The following is a 21,606-nucleotide window of genomic DNA, read 5'->3' on the forward strand; positions in this document are numbered from 1 at the left end:
GGGTGAGGAGAGGAGGTTTCTCACGCCGCCGCTTCTTTTCTCCCCCTTCCCAAACTCTCCAGTCAGGTTCCGAGTTCGCTTTTCTGGGGGTTTGTGTTACACACACACACAGACACCCCGCCACACCACACCCCGCTCTTGACAATTTCCTTTTTCTCTCCCCGCCCTCGTTTCGGGTGCGTGTTTCCACACCAGCCAGTACCTCACCCCTCAAATCTCTGCCCTTCCCCTCTCCCCCAATCCGCCCTATTTTACACCACGTAGTTTTCTCAGTTACTATTTAATTACAGCCAGCCCCGCTCACTCTCTTTTTCACTCTCCACCCACCCCCCTCGCGCCCCGTGTGTGTTTTGTAGCCGGAGCGTCTCCTCCTTTCGATTGTATTTAAATCCTGGGCATGGACAGCAGGAGGAGGAGGTGGACGTGCGATTTGGCAGCTGTGGCTGCTCAGGCATGGGCCGGTGAAAGGGGGCCCTGGACTGCCTTTTGCAGCTGGGAGGAGCGGTGCGCAAGGGGGGGGGAGTGAGAGTGAGAGGTTGCGGTCGCGCGCGCGCGCGCGCACCCCCGTCCGCGCCTGGCCAGGAATGCCAGATATTCCTTTGAAAGGGGTGGGGGAGCTCGGGCGCCTCCCTTGCTAAAAACGGGTGGGTTTATATATATGCTAATACAATATGCTTGTCAACAATTATTCAGTTTAGTTTTCCTCCCCCTTTCTATTGGCTGTAACTTGCCTTGCCCTGATGAGGGAAACTTTTGCTGCTGCTTCCCGTCCTCTTCCCACTCACCCCCCCCCCATCTGTCCACTAGTAACTCTGGGCATGGTTATGGGAACTGGGCAGCCGTATTGTATGCATTTGGTTTGGAGTCAGACCACTGTAGCCTGCAGGGCTGATTTATGCATGAACATGCATAGAGGGTTGACCCCAATAATAATTTAGGGACGTTATAGGTTGTTGGGGGAATGTAGGGACTTGCTTTCCTTCTTTCGGTGCAATTAAATATATATTGTCAAGAGTGAAGCTGTGCTCTTCTCTGATAAAGTATAAGGGAGTAATTCAAGAGTATATGTATTTAATCTTAAAACATCTAGATGAAAGTTTTACGGAAAATCCATATCTCAAAATAATATATGATGTAATAGTTGCAAGTAAGTCCTGAAAGCCTAGCTGTTCATGGAAATGTTATTTAATATGCAGTGTGCAGTTGACACCATAAGATTCTAAAACAAGTGCATATATTCAAAACTAAATAGTTGAATAGTTTTCATCTTTTTAAGTGTTTGGGGTGAGAGTGAGCTCCAGATAACGAGCCTGTGATGAAGCATTTTAAACGCTTTAAGATGAGAATGATCCTTAATGCAGCTTGTCAGGGCTCCAAAATACAAAACCACAAGAGTTCTCTGTGTATAGCAAGTTCTGCTTGTCACACTACTAGTCATTATGTTTTAAGAGAAGGAAATGGTTAAGTGGAAGGGTAAGATTGCAGAACAACTCTGCATATGGCAACTTTGGAAGGTTGCACAAAGCTTTTGCATAACAGTTTAAAGGGAACTTCTCCTAGTATGATCTTCTTTCCATAGGGTTCAGTGAACCAGGTTACATTGTTGACATGGTTGGTTTTCATAATTTGTGACCGCTTCTCAGTGTGTATTATCATGTAGTATCATGCATGTTGCTTTAAAACGAAGACTAAGGAGTTGCAGGTATGTTTATATGAAATGCTTAGTGGAAGTGGTCAGTTATCTGGCTTGGTCCTGCTTAAAACTATTGACTGTAAAAGGTCTGGAATTCAGATTTAATCCTAATTTCTTGTTTAATTATTTATCCAGTAAATTAATGAAAGTCATTTGTGAACCCAAACTGATAGGTGTTTTTCAGCCAAATCACAGTTTCAAGTATTGCTTGCTTTGTAAAGCTGTGGGAGAGGCATAGATTACAGCAAAAGAGTTTGATCAAGTTAATGTGTTTTATAATCGGCTATTGACAAACCAAATCATCTCTTCAAAAAGCAACTACGATTTATAAATCACTTTATATTTCAAAAATAGAAAGTTGCTTTTAAAAGCAGTAGTATTTTATCTTGCATTTTAAAAAGTATCTATTTAGGTGTTCTGGGGAGAAAATTGGACTTAATTGATTGTCACATAGAAATTGATTAATTGAAACTTGTGTAAATGAAGTCCTCAGAGGTTTGGTTTAAAGATTCAAATATTACAATTTTCTATGTGAAATACACAATTTCTTATTACTATAACTCCTTCACATTATTACCATTTTAATATTGACATTGTAATGAGAATACGTTCCCCATATCGTGTACCTGCTAAAACTTCCACTTTGGCCAGTGCTCATGCTTCCATGAAACATGCAATCATTGCTCTCTGCAGTTTTTCTATAGCATATATAGGGTGTGGAAACAGAGGATTTGCCTTATATATGAACTTTTTTCACAGATGCAAAATGTGAATCTGTAGTGCATACATCTTAGAATTGTAGCAGGTGAAGTAACCTAACTTGTTTTGGTGGTGAAATGCATTGAAATGTGTATTTCAGTACTAAAGATGCAGGATTAAAAAAATAATAATACACACACACCTTTAATTCTAGTGATACTGTGCTCCCTATATCTTTGAAAAGTTTTGAAATCAAGTTCCTTTGTGCTTTGGTATACAGCTTCTGGAAATGGCTTGATAAGAGTAGCACATTTTAAGATAATGCAGTGTGGAATATATTTTCAAATACATACTACTGCTACTACTAATATACTTTAGTAATTTTAAGAGTTTGCATGTGGGCTGTGTATGTTGAGTATGTGGGATTGTCTTAATAGAATAACATTTTTAATATGAAAAAGGTATATTCAACAACTTAGCATTTAAATAATGTTGTATTCCTGTTCTCTTTTCAACTGACTCATATTTGTTTCTGTTTTTTCTTCCCTCAGGACACTATTTTGCTTGGCAGATGGACCATAAGCAACACTGAATGTTAACTCTGGAAATTTCATAAGCATTGCAGTGGCTGGGATGTTGCGACAGAACGGTGGTGGCAACAAGCGTGGTTTAGGATTAACCAAACTGCCTACCTCCAATTTCTTCACCATCTCTAATTCAGGAACCTGGGGGATGGGGCGCAGCACCAAGAGCAGTTCTTTGAGCAGCATTAGCTCCAACTCGGACTGCTATGACAGCACTGTTGTGGACCCAGAGTACATCATGCAACTGGTGAATGATGTCAGGAAATTTGCAGATGTTCTACTTTATTTGAAAGAAGCCATTCTTTCAGAAGGTGTGTCAGCTGCTTCTCAATAACTCCCAATAGTTTGAAATGTATTTTTGTAGCTAATTTCTTACTTGCTAGCATATGAGCAAAGAAATGTTTAGAAGGAACAGTGGCTGTCTTCTCTTGAGTATATTTTGCGGTATACAGGAAGTTGTGGTTTTTACTTTGCTAACTTCCTCTGTGAAACATTGAGCAAGTTGTTTTGTAAATGGGCACGTCATAAACAAAATTAAACTTCCCTTTTTGTTAAAAAAACCTTTAAAAATTGGCATCTGGTAAAAATGGAAAAATGTTTAGACTCACTGACTTCTTTTGAGATAGATTTTTTTTTTCTTGAGGGGGTAGTGGCACCACGTTAAGCAGTGGCGAAAAGACTGGTGGCAGTGTTGTAGCTTTGGATTTCCTGATTAAGCAGCAGAGGTTTGGACTAGATGGCTTGCAAAGCCCCATTGAATTCTTAGGATTCTGTTTCATACCTCTGAGCTAAATTATGCCAATCTTCCCATTGTTTTGGTGGATAGAGAAAGATACTTCCATTCTTCTTTGAATTCTGATGTAAATGGGTAAGAAGCAAGCTGATTATACTTGCTCTACTGGTGATGTACAGTAGTATAATTAAGACTAGGGAAGGGGAAACCTTTTCATCCTTAGATTCACATTTCCTTTTGGTCAGCTTTCTTGGGCCCATTTCTATTGATAGGTGGAGCAAGAGGCAAAAATGAGTGAAGCAATACCGTTGAACAATTTGCTAGTTTCTTCGCACCCACACATCCCCCTCCATCTAGGCAAGCAAGAAACATTATTGGAGTTCCATGAACACATTCCAGCTCTGTAAAAACACCAAATGAGGGTGCAAAACAGGGCTGGGGAGGGGTGTGTGACCTGGTGAAAGTTCTGAGGGCTCGACAGAGGGGCCTGGAAGGCTGTGTTTGGTTGCTGGGCCTGAAGTTTCCCATCCCTGATTTAGAAGGTCTGATTTTATACTGATTTAGCTTGTGGGTAACTAGCTAAACATCTCTTACGTTCCTGTTTGAGCTGAAATTGAATATCAGTTTTTCTTACAAAAGACATTTAAAATAAATTCATAGCCTATTTCAGGAGAATGCTTAAACAGTTGCTCTGTAAAATGAGTGAAGTAGGTCAGAGTAGCGCTTACTTGAAATAAGGAAAAAAATCCAACAGAAATAAATGTAACTTATAATATTGCAGATGTTGAAACTTTCAAGTGGGGATACTGTTTCTTCATTGTATCCTCTGCGGAGTAAGAACTGAATCCTTCAGACAAGTAGTTTTCAGTACTTAATGGAACATAATATTCATAATATAGGTAAATAAGAAGCTGGTACCAGCTAACCTGGCATGAATTCCTTTCTAGGAATATTTTCTTTCTTTCTTTGTAGTAGATTCAAAGCGAGCATTGTGCTTTATAGACCTGTACCTTAGCAGAATAAATTTCTGAGAAGATCTGCCAAATGCCCAGTGAGATTGCTTTTGAGCAACAATGATACATTTTCCTGACTTCTTATGCTGCTGTCAACAAATCAACAAGAAGTGTGCCCTTATTCTTTTGTTTGAATTCAAAAGTCCCACTTTCTTGCCAATGTATTATAGCAGCTTTGCCTCGTCCAACTGAATTAAGTGTATTTATCCTTCTGCTTTTAAAATCAGAACTTTTCTAAGCTTTACATCTTAAAGGAACACAAGGCCATCATACCTATACATGTGCTTTGTTGCAGAATCAGCAAACAACACTATCCCATTGTGTCGAGAGCAAGATCTAGATTGTTAGGCATCAGTGAGATCTAAACAATACACTATGAGTATGAAACTTGTTTCTGTGCATTAAGACTTATTTCCTAACAGTTTCCCCCCGCTTTTTTAGGATGTCTGAGATTCTGTTAATCAGCATACAGTTCTCCATTTAGGAGACTTCTGTGCTTTAGGGGAAATAGTGCTGTCAAAAGGAATTCTCTGTGTTGTATCCTAAAGCAGCATTAGTCCCCTAACCAAGTCATGACATACGAGTCATGGTACTAAAATGTAAACACAGAAGATTTGTAGCCTCCTAGAAAATTTAAGTGAGAAAATGCATGCTCCTGTGCTTGTAGGTTTTTAACTGCAAGTTTGTGTCTCTTTGCCTTTATTTATGTGAAGGGCAGCTTTGGTTGTGAGCCCTACTTGTACATGTCTGTGCAGTGCCAACGGATAAATATTCCAAAACAGATTGAATTTCCTGCTTGGTTCAGTAATGGTGTGAATTTGGTTGTAGAATAAGGTGTGAAATTATTTGGATTGGAGATACTGAAATGGGGGGGGGGGGCTGCAAGAATTCAAAGTGAGCGTTGCTGAATGTCTTGCTTACTTCATCTTTTTGCCCCACTCCTTTGCATAACTTCCATAGACAGAAGAAGAAGGTGATGTGGAAGTAGTGTTAAATTCTGCTGGCCATTGCCTCTGAACTCATAATGTTGATGTTTGGCCTCAAATAAAGAATGCAGCCTGCGCATGCCCTCTTGAGTTTGGCTCTGGCAGATCAGTAGAAATGATAGCAAGGCATTACTTAGTGAACATGGACCAAATTTTCCTAGTCGCCCAAACCTTTTAGCTGTATGCCTTTTGATTTTGATGAAGTTTGAGGATTTGGTGGGAGTTCCATTCTTTCAGTAAGTGCAAGTTGTCACTACTACTGCCTGATTGCCATCCTTGGTTGTATATGTTCACACAGGCTATAGATAGGCAGAATAGGATTCCGACTCAGTTGCTTTGATACGGGCGTGTTGTGGATCATGTTGTGGATAGTGAAAGTGAAGAATACTTTGGAAGGTGGTATGTGTTGCCATAGACTTTACAGCCTTGCTGTTTTGTGATGTAAAATTGAGCATATGTGGTGGTCATATTTAACACATACTCCATAAGATAGGATTTTGAATAATGTTGTTTGGCTTGGTGATCTATATTGTAGAGGCATGGAATTGTTTGAAACCCCAATCACTGCTTTTTCCACCATACTGATTAATATCCAAATAGCTCAAAACCAGTTACTAATGTTGAAGTTGAAAAATTAATAGGTGGGCTTAATAATACAAACAAGGAAACAATTTATGAATGGAAATGCCACTTTATGAATGTGGATTCATAAATGACAGTATTCCCTGAAACTTGGAATAAAATACTCCTAAATTTGTTTTAGTTACATTTGTATCCCACCCTTCTGCCAGGAAGCTCAGAACAAGTTGTAGTTGGGTCAGGTAAATTTGGAGCAGGATATAGTTACTCTACTTGATTAAAACCACCTTATGAACTTTATAGCTAAGCAGAGCTTTGTCCATATCCATGGCTAATATTCTAGTCAATTCATGTCACTGCTGCTAAATGTGAGGGCTCTTGAATAGATTGAGCCGTTTGAGAAAGGAAAGAATTGAGTAGTAGTGCAAGAACAGGGAGTTATTGTGCTTTTAACCATTAACCTTTAAAGATTTAATGGTTTTTAATTAAGCTTTTAATCTAGTGACATTTTCAGCTAAAACTTATATGCTGTTAGCATTTTAGTATGGAGCAGGTTAAAACTCTTAAAGTAATTACATTGAAAGTTCCTAAAATTTTAGCATCATCTTCAGAGCATGGGGTATGCAAGTAGATTCAATTAATTTATATGCTAATCAATATGTTTCTATCATGGTCATTTTGGCAGCATTGTGCATTTATTTGGTTAACTTAATATGCATCACTAAAAAAGATAAAATCACTGATCACTCTGCTTCAATGTGAACTGGTACACAGCACTAAACCAGGGTTTATTAAACTATGGTTTATCAAACCCTTATTTGTTTCTTAGTAAACAAACCAGAGTTAAGCTATCAAAAAAGCACAAACTGAAACAGTAGTTTGTTGGCTTATGAATCTTGGTTTGTTTTAATTATGGTTTTGCATAACATGAACATATAACCCTTCCTTAATAACCATGGTTTGTTTCACCACCTGACACCCAGACACTCACCAAGGCTACAAAGGCACGTGGTAAGAGCTGCTTGGAAATAATTCAAATTTAAGAGAAACAAGCCATGGGGTTTTTTTCATTTGCTGGAAATCTTATTGGATAAACTTGTGGTTTGTTCATGAAACCTTGGTTTGTGTTATGTGTGAATCAGGCCATTTCCGTTTAAAAAAGTACTCCTATTCTCCAGTGACTCTGTAGCCATGGCATTGGTGATATGAGCTGAAACAACCGTGGCTCAGTGACAGAGCATCTGCTTTGCATGCAGAAGGACCTAGGTTCAATCTGCTGCATCACTAGGTAAAGCTTGGAATGTCCCTAGTCTGAAACTATGGAGATCTGCTGGCAGTCAGCATAAACAAATCTGAACTCAGTGGATCAATAGCCTGATTCAGTATAAGACAGCTTCTAAGGATGAGGGGAAACCCCAGATTATCAAAATCTTTGAAGCTGTGTGGAACCTGACCTCAGGTTTTTTTTGGGGGGGGGGTTGGCATAATTGGGCCACAATGAAGAATTAAAGCAAGGGAAAAGAAAGTCCTGATCTGTAGGTCTATATGATCATTGTTGGAGGATTCCTGTTCCCATCCCTTCTCACTATGTGCTTTTAAACTATGTGCTTTTTAAGAGTTGTTTCCTCTAGGGTGTAGTGTATGCCTGTGAATTTCCTCCACAGAAGTACCAAGCATAGTATTGCCTCTCCAAGAGAATGTAATTACAAATAAATCAGCAAATTAACACTTTTCTCACAACCAATAATTATAAAACAATGAGGTAAAACTACGGCTTATCAAATCATATTTTATGTAATAGTCACAGACGTCTAGGTTATCAGTAAACCAGACACCCTCCAGTATCATCAGGACTTTTACATGGTATGGATTGGCTGCATATCATTATAGGTGCTTCAGATATTATAATATCTGGAAAGCTCTCTTTAGGGTTTGATTATGCTGAGTAGGACACAGACACCGAATGACAGCTACTTAAAATTCCAATTTGAAAAACAGAGTGTTGTGCAATCTAGAGTTTAGTGAACATATAAAGCTCTGAACGATAGAATTGTAGAGTTGGAAAGGACCCTGAGAGTCATTTAGTCCAGCCCCCTGCAATTCAGAAATCTAATCAAATCATTGCTGGGTATGAAATTAATTCTGTGGCTCTTCTGATACATTGGGTGATTTTTATTGAGTAAGGACATGGTACCACTCCAAGATTAAAATGCACCTGACCATTGGACTGCTTGGTATTGTTGCATGTGCTTTCTGTATGTGTGGCTGGCTCTGTACAGCTACCATTATGTGCTTTATTAAATTTATTGAATGCTGCTAGGAGTGGATAAACCACAGAGCCTAGGACTTGCCGATCAGAAGGTTGGCGGTTCGAATCCCCGGGACGGGGTGAGCTCCTGTTGTTCGGTCCCTGCTCCTGCCCACCTAGCAGTTCGAAAGCATGTCAAAGTGCAAGTAGATAAATAGGTACCGCTCTGGCGGGAAGGTAAACGGCGTTTCTGTGCGCTGCTCTGGTTCGCCAGAAGCAGCTTAGTCGTGCCGGCCACATGACCCGGAAGCTGTATGCCGGCTCCCTCGACCAATAAAGCGAGAAGAGCGTGCAACCCCAGAGTCGGTCACGACTGGACCTAATGGTCAGGGGTCCCTTTACCTTTACTAGGAGTGGATAAAGTCATTTCTGCATGTGACTGAATTGCAAGAGGCAACCACAAGTTCCAATGACTCAGTGAAAATTGCTCCATTATGTATCCCATGAGTTCTGTTCTTCAGACCTTTTGATAACTAGTAAGTGAAGACTTCTGAATTTTTCTTCAATTCCTGTAGCTCTCTTATGGTGCTTGAAGCTTTATTTCTGCCTGTCTGTGTCTTTAAGGTAACATGGGGCATCCCACACATGCTTCCTTGACAGAGGGAAACTCCAGGCCAAAGGAATTTGATTGATATATCCAGCACCTGCAAATATGGTTACAGTGGTAACCATAAACCTACGTTTGGTGACCAGTGGAGAGAACATCTAAATATACTTTCTTATTGGATTAACATGTTGGAAAATAACTGTGAACAGTTCTGAGAGATTGATTATGCCTCTTTCCAAAAATACTATCAGGCTAGACTGAGATTCTGCAATAGTGTGGTGCGTACAAGGCTTGGCACAAATACCTGCACATCCTTCCCAGCAAGCCTTTGTAAAAACCCAGGCAAAATTACCTGGCAAAAGAACCTCACTGCAAGTGGAAAAAGAAACATGAGTGTCAAGCCATTGTGGCTACTAGAAAAAATGTTTGCCAGTAAACGTTTGGGGATCTCTGGTAGGGGATTATTTGGGAATACATTTTAAGTTGATGTAGATTTAGGTAAAAATATCAGTGTTAGCCTCAAGTGTTGAAGGCCCACATTCTCCGTATTCAGATAATTTCAAGAGTATATTGAATAATATAGCTATGTTTAAATGGTTCAGATTAAATCTATGTACTATCAAAATTACCTGTGAAATCCATGCAATAAATGATAGCTTAGAGTTCCAATTAACTTTTAAGTCTAACGATCTAGCTGACTTAAATTGTGACCACCTCCCCTTCCCCCAATCGCATACTCTGCATTCCTTCTGAACAAATGTTCACTTGTTGCTATAGTGTCAAAGATCAACAGTTGGTAGGGGTATGTTTCATGAGCAAGTGTAGTTAAGCATTTAAACTCAACTCCTGTGGAACTTTTAATACATTTTTAACTTAAAATGTATTCTAGAATAGTATTATTAATGCAAGAAACTTTGTTAGCAGTGTTTTGACTCATTCCTATTTTCAGTTTTAAAATACAGTAAATTTTACACCATTCCCTTTACTTTTTTCAAAAGATGCATGCAAAAGCATTGAAAATTACTCTTATTCAAAATGCCATATTTTTAGCTTTCAGAATTTGTCAGAATTTTTTAAAAAATCTGAAACTGGTACACTCTGAGGCTTTTTAACAAAATGTGGCACTTGGGAGACTTCTGTAATTTAGTAAAACAATTTCCTTAGGAATATTACATTCCTGTATGTATAATATATTAAAGCCTGTATTAATTTTAAAATGGTGTTCACCACCATTCATGCAAACAGATCCCAGGGACCTGTGTAGAACTTAGCAGGTGGGCAAATACAATGGCACCCCACCGGGATCGCACTGCTGGGGGCAGTGCGCTCCCCCCGCACTCTTCTTCCTCTGCCAGTGTATAGGAACATCCACTTAGCTTGGGTAAACCCCCATTAAACTCAGTGAGAGGTACTTGAGTAGACTCACAGGATTTTGCTATTAGGGAAGAAGAAGGGTGAAGCAAAATGCTTTCAGGAAGAACTTTTAAGTACATGCTTATCTTGCCCATTGAAACCGGTTTGATTTGGAAGTGCTTCATTTTACTTAGATTATACCTACGAGTTTTGAATACTGGAAATTGGGTGAAATCTTCTTTGACTCTCACTCATTTTTATTACTGTCTAACATTAATTCAAAGGACGTGTAATAACTTGGAACACTTCCATCTTGGTGCTCCTTCATTAAAACTATAAGTAGGTAGATCTAGTATGTGGTGTTACTGTGTACTCAACCTGACACTCACCATGCAGCTGTTTCCTCAAATTAGGAAACATTACTTGGATAAATATTTGGGCTGGCATTTCATGTCAACAGTAAGCTTAGTAGGAGATAATTTACTATATATATTTTTTGTGGCATTACATGCCTTCAAAATAGGATAAGATACAACTCATCTAGAGCACCAGTGATGACTATTCCATGCCACTAGTTAACTGTCCCTGGGAAGACTTGCAGTGGTATGCAAAACTTAAATATATGCCGTCAGTAAGAGACCAGCCATATGTAGATACTATAAAACACTTCTTGAGTTTACTGAGTATCACAATGTAAAACTGCATTTTGTTCAGGAAGATTAATTATACCAAATATAGCAGCTAAATGTTTTTTTAGTAACCTGTAGTTGCACCTGTTTATGTTTTATATGAGAAATATTATCATATAATATTGTGTTAACTTTACACCAGCCTAGGTGTGTGATACCGAAAGCAGTTTCTAAATAAATGAGTAAAGAATTAAATGGTGGTTTTCAGCCATATGCTGTACTATTACTGAAAGTCCACCTGAATGTTCTACATTTAGACACTTTCATCCAAGAGGTTCTTTACATTAGAACCTCCATTATGGATGTTATTTAGCTGTTAAATATTACAATGAATCTGGAAAACTCTTTGCAGATGGAAAGCTGTTATGAAGAGGATTCATTTAAAAAAATTAAGTGCTAAAGGAGGCACTTTCCTGTGGGTTTATCCCATGGTGCATCTGTAAAGCCTGTAGCCACCCGGTCAGGACCAATCAAGCGAGTCTTTCCCACAGAACTGGCATCCTGCCACAGCTTTGTTTTTAAATATTGCAGGAGTGCTGTGTGATAAGCCTAGAGAAAAACTTGTCTTGCAGGACTCCACAGTTTTTTTTTAAACGGTGCTTTGTGAGTGTAAAGTTCGGGAAAGAACTGGACCTCATCTCTTGCCTTTCAATAAAATTTGATGGTTCTTTACATAGCATTTTGAGATGCCTCTCACCACTTGGTCTAACACTTAGCTTACTTAAAAGCATACTGTGTGTTATCTTGCTGCTGGAAAGATTGTTACAATTTGGGGGAACTGGTACACTATCAAACAGGAGCAGTGTTATGTTTTTGCAATTAAAATTGTAAAATAAAGACTCTTACAAGTTCTTGGGATTTGGTGGGATACACGTTTTTTAAGACAGCCTTAAATTTGAGTCCTCAAAGTTGAGATACTTCAAGTTAGCATACAGCTATCAAGTTAGAATAGTGTTATTTTAGAATTTTGCTGCTTGAAGTCTCAAGAAGTTCTTCCCTACTTGTCCTTCCGCTGGCAGATGAAGGATCTTCTTATTTCTGAAGGCTTTTAGGAACTATCTATTTCCAAGGAAAGGGCTAGTGCTGTGATTTTATTATAGTTGCTATTATCTGTATTTTAGTAGATCTTTTTATATATATTGTTTAATTTTATTAGTGTTTAATTAGTTTTAAATGATTTTTTAAATGTTTTTAGCTGTTTGTTTTATCTGTAAGCTGCCTTGAGTTCCAGTCTGGAGAAAAAGGTGAGAGATAGATAAGATAGATACCTCACAATGTGATTTGCTTAGTGATATCTTTGGAGCAAACTACATGTTACAAATGTGGGTGACTAGCCCGAGGCTGCTGCTTCAAAAAAGAGAAACAAACCAGGAAGGCACAGTTCACCATTGTTTCCTGTTTTGTGAAAATTGTAGATTATAATTAATTGATTCCAGACAAGCTGAGATCTGGAGGCCACCTTTAAGCCATGTTTTCCCACTTGTGTGAAAGAAAGTTCAAAGTGGTTGTGCACAAATGTGTGAAGCTCTGGTTTATAAAGCCACAAAATGTACAGAGCAGGTCAAGAACACAGCATTGTTTTACCTGAAATGGGATTGTTAGCCAATTGTCAGCCAATCCAATCATGCTTTGAATATGAAAATAGTAATAGGTCAATTAGTTTGAAACTTCTTAATGAAACTTCAGATACCATAGTTATTATGCCTTTGGACCATTTGCTGCATATAAAAAGTCAGAAGTGTTGTTAAAAATAAAGCATTATGCATAGACCCTGAAAGTTTTTGCTGCAAAGTAGTAAATAGAAAAAGCCTTTTAGGCAGGTTAAGGCAACCCCCTCAGGTAGCAAATGTTGGCATATTCACAAGTGGCCTCAAATTTTTATTTATTTGGTTTGTTCTTATCAGCGTTATATTTTCTGCTGCAGGCAGCAAAATATATTGGGCTACCTCTGTAGTAAGATACTACTTAAGGTTGACAAAGCAAAGTCCACCTCTTTATTAACACTCTGTAATCCCATAATCCTTGCTTTGTGTGGTCTTTGCTTAGGTAGACTGGAAGAGAATAGCCTTTTCATTTATTCAGTTGCTTAGAAAATGGGAAAGTACAGGACAAATGACAGGTTAGAATGCTAAAAAATTCAAATATTAATTTCAAACATTAATTTTGACACACACACACACACACACACACACACGTGTGTGTGTTGTGACTTGATTCTTTTTCTACTTTACCTTGTATTTTACTTTTGAATACTATGTTGAGTTTGAAAGTAGATTTTTTTTAAAAAAATATTTAATAACAATTATAGCTCCTCATTAACAATTTATGTAGTAATGTTGTTGGGCATATACATACGTTTTTGTTGAGGGTGTGTGTGTGTGTGTCAAAATTAATGTTTGAAATTAATATTTAATATTAATACACACACACACACACACAATAACTTTGGCCATGATCCAGATTATAATGCAGTACTGTATATACAATGTCCTGCCTTTCCCATGGGAGCCCTTAAAAAGGTATTTCTGAAGACTGAATTTACTCCAGATGGCTTCCCAATGTGGCACAAAGGGCTGTGTTTGGGGAGGAAAATCAACAACCTCCTCTCCAGCAAGAAGAAGTTTTTTTCTGCTGGCATCTACTGTTCTTTAGATCCCATTCTCAATTTTTTAAAGGATTCAATCTAGCTGAAGACCCGAATTTCTGGCAATAAGTTCTGTGGGTGAAAAGTGAACATATGGTTAGCTGTACCATTTTGAAAGCAATGGAGCTTTGTACTTACTTTTAAAAAGAGCACCACCTATCTAAATCTGGCACTGGGAGTCAGATTTTTGTGACTCTGAAGTTTAATGTTGGCCATGAGACCAACTAGTGTTTCTGGATTTTGGCAGCCTTTTGATAAAACAGGTTAATACTTGAAAACCTTAACTTCAGTAGAGCTTTTTTTTTTTTTTTTTTTACTTGAAAGCAAGTAGCAGTTCAAAGTCTAAATAAGCTGTTCAAAAATAGTAAGAGTACAAGCCTGCCCACAGAGGACACCCTACAGCAGTTGGGGCTATTGTGGTCAGTGGGAGGGAGATCTGTAAACTTCTGTGTCCCCATACAGCCCTTCTCTGCTTGCTGCATGGTCTGGTGGATCAATTACTTATATCAAGGTGAGAGAGAGAGGATTGGATGAAGATACTGAAGACATGCACAGACCTCTCATTCACCCTGATGGATTGCTGTGCTTCATGTGCTTCCTTAGGGAGAGAAAAACAGGACTCTGAAATCTTGGAAATGCTGTATGCATAACTGACTGAATTGTTCTATAAGTTGTTGGCTAAAAAATATATATAAAATGGAATGGTGTTATACTATATGACAGTTGATGACTGACTACCGTTGTGTGGTGCCGATAATACTATAAAAATGTGAGTGAAGAACTGTGAGGAAATGCAAACTGCTTACAGTTTGAACGTAGATAGCTACTTAAATAAGCTTTGTTCCTTCATGAAGCTTCAAAATGGCTTTCTGTTTCTTTTGCATAAGAATTTCTGAACACTCCACATCAGGTAAACAAAATTCCAGAAATCACTCCTTGGTAATAGCACTCATTTTTAAAGGCCTAATTTTAGAGAGAAGTTGCTAAATCGGATATTATATTGCTTAGCTTGCCTAAATGCATCTGGGTTGGATGAGACTGGAATATTAAGGCATATAAAATTCAAGAAGTTAAAGGAATGAGGCATAGAACATTTTGAAATAGATTGTGATGGCCTGGGATTCCGATTCGGAGGATGAAACAGAGGAATCCCGGCCTGCACAGGAGTCCCCGCCTCCAGGGCCGGCTGAACTGGGGCCAGGCCTAGATGCTGAAGAGCCTGCACCTGTGGCAGTGCATCAGGAGCTGGCCCCAGGTGAAGCCCTTCTGGCCCCAGAGAGGCTTGACGACTCAGTGGCCACAGGTGAGCCTCCTCCAGGGCCCAGTAACCCTTCGGCCTCTCCTGATCTGCAGAGGTTTAGAGCAGAGAGGCGAAGGGAACTGGTTGCCCCCAGGAGGAGTGCTCGCCTTAAGGCCAGAGGAGGCGGGGCTCCTGGGGGCCGGGACCGCCCCTGGCCTTAGAAGAGGATAAAAGCCCAGTCAGCCCGGCCCCAGGTTGCGGGAGCAACGTCGTTGCTGGCTTCGGACCTTCCTGCGTTCTTGATCCCTGCTCGGCCTCCTGTTCCTGACTATCCGGTACTCCTGTTCCCTGCTCGGCCTCCTGTTCCCGACCATCCGGTGTTCCTGTTCCCTGCACAGCCTCCTGTTCCAGCGTTCCTGTTCACCGCCCGGCACTCTGCCTCGGACCTTGCCCCTCTTCGTGTGGACTTTGCTACACCCAAGGTACCTTACCCCCGGGACCAGCACAGTTTGCTCCCGCCCCCTCCCGCACTCCCCCTTCGTCGGGGTGCGTTCGGGAAGAGCCAGAGGCCATGGCTGAACAGGCGGCTGCACTGGTGGCTTTGGCCCAGGAGAACCAGGCCTTGTCTCACACCGTGCAGCAGCTCAGTGACGCGGTTGAGGCACTTCAGCAACGCTTGGAAGCCCTACCGGCTTCTGGGGCCGACGCCCCGGCTCCGGGCAAGTACCCAGTGGCTTTGCCTGAGAAATTTGATGGAGCCCCGGCCAGCTTTCCCATGTTCCTGGCCCAGGCCAAACTGTATATTCAGGGGCGAGCCCGGAACTTTCCTGACGACCGTACCAAGGTGCACTTTTTGATTAGCTTGTTAAAGGACCAGGCGGCCAAGTGGGCGTTGCCGCTACTCAGGCAAGACTCCCCCTTGCTGGCAGACTATACGGGGTTTTGCAATCGTTTGGAGGCCGCGTTCGGCAACCCCCAGAAAGAGAGTCAAGCCAACCGGGCGATTCGGCATTTGAAACAGGGCAAGTCCACGGTGGCCACATATACCACGGAGTTCCGGCTGTTGGCACAGGACTTGACCTGGAATGACTCGGCACTGCGGGACCAGTATCTCGAAGGGCTTTCGGACGAGGTACTGGACCAGTTGGCCACAATGGAACGCCCCACCACGCTGGACACTCTCATTCAACGGAGTCTACAAATAGGCGACCGGTTGGAGGATCGTCGTCAGGCCCGGGGTCGCCGACACTTCCAGTTCACGGCACCAGCTTTTTCCGGCAGCCCCACGGTCACAACTGATTTAACGGAGGAGCCTATGCAGCTCGGGGCAGTGCGGCCACGCCTTTCCCCCGCAGAGAAGGCGCGGCGTCGGGATGGAAATCTCTGTCTTTACTGTGGCGGAAGTGGACACTTCGCTCGGTCCTGCCCTGAGAAACGCCAGCCGCAGGGAAACCGCCAACCCCAGTAGCTGATGGCCCTAGCTACCGGGGGTCCCAAACCGTACAGAATGGGCCCGCACCAATGGACTTGCAACATCTTATGGTTTCGGTACGTTTATACCCTCCAGGTGGGCCCTGGATCCTCACCCATGCTTTGGTAGATTCAGGGGCAACCCGCTCCTATATGGACGCTGCTTTTGCCGCCCATCATCAGGTGCCACTTCGGAACAAGCCAGTACCGGTCCAGGTGGAAGCGATTGACGGACGACTTCTGCGTTCAGGTGCCGTTACTCAGGAGACCCAGCCTCTGGTCCTGTGTCTCCAGCAGCACCGGGAGTTGCGAACTTTGGACATTGCCTCTATGCCCCGCTTCCCCCTGGTGCTCGGGATGGACTGGCTGGAGGCCCACAACGTTCAGATTGACTGGGTCAAACGGACCGTGCACTTCCCAGACCCATGTTCCCATGCTCAATCCGGAACGCTGGCGGCCGCGCCCTCAGAGGAGGCAGCACCCACGCTCCCAGCCGTGTACCAGGACTACCAGGACGTGTTCGAGGAACGGGGGGCAGACCAGCTGCCGCCGCATCGGCCTTTTGACTGCGGCATAGACCTCCAACCCGGAGCGCCTTTACCAGTGAGTCGCTTATATTCCCTAACAGAGCCAGAGCGCGAGGCTTTGCAGGACTTCTTGCGCAAGAACCTGGAGCGTGGGTTCATTAGGCCTTCCACCTCGCCCACCGCGGCGCCGGTGCTTTTTGTTAAGAAGAAATGTGGGGAACTCCGCCCTTGCCATGATTACCGAGCCCTGAACAAAATTACCGTCCCAGACCGGTACCCCTTGCCCCTTATCTCGGAGCTGCTGGAGCGGGTGCAAGGGGCACAGGTGTTCACCAAGCTGGACCTCCGGGGGGCCTACAACTTGATTCGGATCCGAGCCGGGGATGAGTGGAAGACAGCGTTTGGGACCCGGTACGGGCAGTTCGAATATTTGGTTATGCCTTTCGGTTTGTGCAACGCGCCTGCTGTGTTTCAACGCTACATCAACCACGTGTTTCAGGACCTGTTAGACAAGTACGTGGTGGTGTATTTGGATGACATACTGATTTACTCCCGTGACCCGGCTCGCCATGAGGGACATGTCCGGACCGTGCTGCAGCGCTTGCGTGAGCACCGTTTGTACGCAAAGCTCAGCAAGTGCGAGTTCCATCAGCGGACTGTGGACTTCCTTGGTCACCGGCTCTCTCCAGATGGGGTGCAAATGGACCCGGGGAAGGTGACAGCGGTTCAAGAATGGGCGGCACCCCGGAACCGCAAGGACCTACAGCGTTTCCTGGGGTTCGCCAATTACTACCGGACCTTCATCGCTGATTATGCTCATCGCACCACCCCGTTGACCCGGCTACTGCGCCCAAAGACGCCGTTTTCCTGGGACAAGGAGGCAGAGGAGGCGTTTCAGGGGTTGAAGGCCTGTTTCCAGAGGGCACCAATCTTACAACATCCTGACCCCTCTCGACCCTTTGTGGTGGAGACCGACGCTTCCAGTACGGCTCTCGGTGCCGTCTTGTCTCAACAGATTGGTCCTGAAGCGCCACTCTTACCCTGTGCCTTCTATTCCCGCCAGCTCCTACCAGCGGAGCGTAACTATACTGTGTGGGAGCGGGAACTACTGGCCATCAAGGTAGCCTTTGAGGTCTGGCGCCACCATCTTGAGGGGGCACGACATCCGGTGGAGGTGAGAACCGACCACCGGAACCTGGAGTACCTCCAGACCACCCGCAAGCTGAACCAAAGACAGATCCGGTGGGCGTTGTTCTTTTCCCGGTTCCAGTTCCGGATCCGCTACATCCCTAGCTCTCAGAATCAGAAGGCGGATGCCCTGTCCCGGAAACCTGACGACAACGCAGACACGGTACAGCAAGCAGAACCCACCACGATCCTACCTCCGGCTGCATTCCTGGCCACCCAGGAGGCGCAGCCACTGCAGGTTCGGGTGCGGGAACAGCAGCGGGTCGACGCTTGGGCCCAGGAACGACTCCGGGAGCTGGCTGAAGGGTCCAGCCCACAGTATCCGGGGCTGGTCCTGCATCAGGGCCTTCTGCTGCACCACGGTCGTTTGTACATCCCGCCAGGGCCACTACGGCTGGAGGTTCTCCGGATGGCCCATGATGCCCCAGCAGCGGGGCACTTTGGACGGTATCGGACCACCCATCTGGTCAGTCGAGAGTTTTGGTGGCCCCGCCTGAAGGCTGACGTGGCTCGCTACGTTGCTGGTTGTGATGTCTGCCGGCGCGCCAAGGGACCTACCGGGCGACCCCCCGGCCTACTTCAGCCATTGCCAGTTCCACCGCACCCTTGGCACACAGTTTCGTTGGACTTTGTAGTGGACTTACCCTCGTCTCGTGGCTGTACCTGCCTTCTGGTTTTCTCCGACCATTTCACCAAGATGGTGCACTGCGCTCCCTGTCCATCTGTACCCACAGCCAAGGAAACTGCTCAGCTGTACCTTCAGCATGTCTTCCGCCTGCATGGCCTACCTGAGCGCGTGGTGTCCGACCGGGGCGTTCAGTTCACATCCCGGTTCTGGCAAGCACTACACCGGACCCTCGGGACGGAGGTCTGCCTCTCGTCAGCCTACCACCCACAGACCGATGGCCAGACGGAACGGGCGAACGCGGTGCTGGAGCAGTACCTCCGGTGTTACTGCAGCTACCAGCAGGATGACTGGGTCGACCACCTGGCATTGGCGGAGTTCGCCTACAATAACGCGGTGAATGCGTCCACCCAGCAGACCCCGTTCCAGGCCAGTTATGGTTATCATCCACGGCTGTTTCCAGAGGTGCTGCCGACATCCGCAGTCCCGGCGGTGACGGAGTGGCTTCAAGAGCTCCAGTCCCAGCAACAGCTTTTGGTGGAGCAACTGCACCAGGCCAAGGAAGCGTACAAGGCCCAGGCCGACCGCCACCGCCAGGTGGGGCCGGAACTTCGCGTCGGTGACCTGGTTTGGCTCTCCACTCGCCACCTCCACCCCTCTCGACCTTCGCGGAAGTTGGACGCCCGCTTCACCGGCCCGTTCCCTATCGTAGACCAAGTCTCTCCTGTGGCATTTCGTCTCCGGTTACCCGCAACCCTGAAGGTTCACCCGGTCTTCCACAGGTCCCTTTTGAGTCCGGTGGCCCCACCCGACGAGTTCCACCCGAACCGTCCCCGACCGCAGCCAGTGTTGGTTCGGGGAGAGCCTGAGTACGAGGTGGAACGCATCCTGGACTCCCGATACCGCAGGGGGAAGCTGCAGTATCTCATTGACTGGAAGGGGTACGGACCGGAGGACCGTTCCTGGGAACCAGCGGCCAACGTCCACGCACCTGCCTGCCTCCGAGAGTTCCATGCGACGTACCCCGGCAAGCCGGGTCCGGACCCTCGGTTGAGGGGGGGGCCTGGGAGGGGGGATGGTGTGATGGCCTGGGATTCCGATTCGGAGGATGAAACAGAGGAATCCCGGCCTGCACAGGAGTCCCCGCCTCCAGGGCCGGCTGAACTGGGGCCAGGCCTAGATGCTGAAGAGCCTGCACCTGTGGCAGTGCATCAGGAGCTGGCCCCAGGTGAAGCCCTTCTGGCCCCAGAGAGGCTTGACGACTCAGTGGCCACAGGTGAGCCTCCTCCAGGGCCCAGTAACCCTTCGGCCTCTCCTGATCTGCAGAGGTTTAGAGCAGAGAGGCGAAGGGAACTGGTTGCCCCCAGGAGGAGTGCTCGCCTTAAGGCCAGAGGAGGCGGGGCTCCTGGGGGCCGGGACCGCCCCTGGCCTTAGAAGAGGATAAAAGCCCAGTCAGCCCGGCCCCAGGTTGCGGGAGCAACGTCGTTGCTGGCTTCGGACCTTCCTGCGTTCTTGATCCCTGCTCGGCCTCCTGTTCCTGACTATCCGGTACTCCTGTTCCCTGCTCGGCCTCCTGTTCCCGACCATCCGGTGTTCCTGTTCCCTGCACAGCCTCCTGTTCCAGCGTTCCTGTTCACCGCCCGGCACTCTGCCTCGGACCTTGCCCCTCTTCGTGTGGACTTTGCTACACCCAAGGTACCTTACCCCCGGGACCAGCACATAGATTGATGAAAAGCAGCATTGTGGCAGTGCTTCCTCCCCAGTGGAGAGTTGCTCTTTAAATGTGAATGTGGAAGAACTGGCTTGCTAGTGTTTGACAAGTTGCCTTACTGAAATATTGAATGGCTTGAGGAAAACTAAGAATAAGGCATTTTTCAAGGATGAACCATAGTTGACAGCACATTTAACTGTAAAAGGTTATCTCTTGCTGTATCTTAAAAAACCTTAATTATTGCTGTTACATTTTGGTTGAAGTAATGGTCGCATAGTACTCAAGACTGAATTCCACACTGTGAGAAAAGGAGACACCTGTTGATCCAATGTACTCAAATCATTGCAAATTTCCATATTCGGAAGATGCTTGCAACAATAAGTTCCTAAACCTGCAGCTACAAATCTGCAGTATCTGCTGTGGTGTTTATAAACCTGTAGCTGTCCCACATAAATATTGTAATGAGTTTTTCACTCAGTGAGAGAAGTAAGCATGACAGGTCTGAACAGCTTCAGGTACATTTTAAGAGATGGAATGGCAGACCTTCCTAGGATCACATTTATGCCACCTTGGGTTCCATGTAGGAAGAAAGGTGGAATTTATATGTAAGAAATAAATTGTATTGCATAAAAAAATAAATTCCCAGAGATAATTGGTCAGTTACAGATTGCTTTTTTATAAGGTCTTCTTTTGATATGTGAGTCAAGATAATATAATGGGATCTTATTTTGCAGTAATCAGTGTTACATGTTAATCATCTCCTCTATGCATTGACAACACATAACTTTGGTTCTCAAAAGGTTGCACAGGCTGCCCATACACTTTTGGGCCAGATTCGGAGTTCTTGCATTAATTTACAAGGCCCTAACAACTTGGGTCCAGGATACCTCAAGGACTGTCTAAACCAGGCTTCCTCAAACTTGGCCCTCCAGATGTTTTGAGACTACAGTTCCCATCATCCCTGACCACTAGCTAGGGATCATGGGAGTTGCAGGCCAAAAACATCTGGAGGGCCAA

The 21,606-nt window shown here is 44.5% G+C and overlaps 1 protein-coding gene across 3 annotated transcripts in view; it reads left to right on the plus strand.

Annotated features, from left to right (window-relative positions):
- The window catches only part of ARHGAP29 (Rho GTPase activating protein 29), a 105,532-nt gene that overhangs the window by 41,698 nt on the left and 42,228 nt on the right, over window positions 1-21,606 (plus strand). For all 3 annotated transcript variants that reach the window (XM_083444811.1, XM_083444810.1, XM_083444812.1), the window contains exon 2: window positions 2,944-3,287. In XM_083444811.1, coding sequence (XP_083300937.1) covers window positions 3,026-3,287 — 262 coding nt within the window. In that variant the 5' untranslated portion in view covers window positions 2,944-3,025. The remainder of the gene's footprint in view (window positions 1-2,943; window positions 3,288-21,606) is intronic.

The sequence above is a fragment of the Podarcis tiliguerta genome, assembly GCF_965153285.1.
Source record: "Podarcis tiliguerta genome assembly, chromosome: 6".
NCBI classification, from domain to species: Eukaryota; Metazoa; Chordata; class Lepidosauria; order Squamata; family Lacertidae; genus Podarcis; species Podarcis tiliguerta.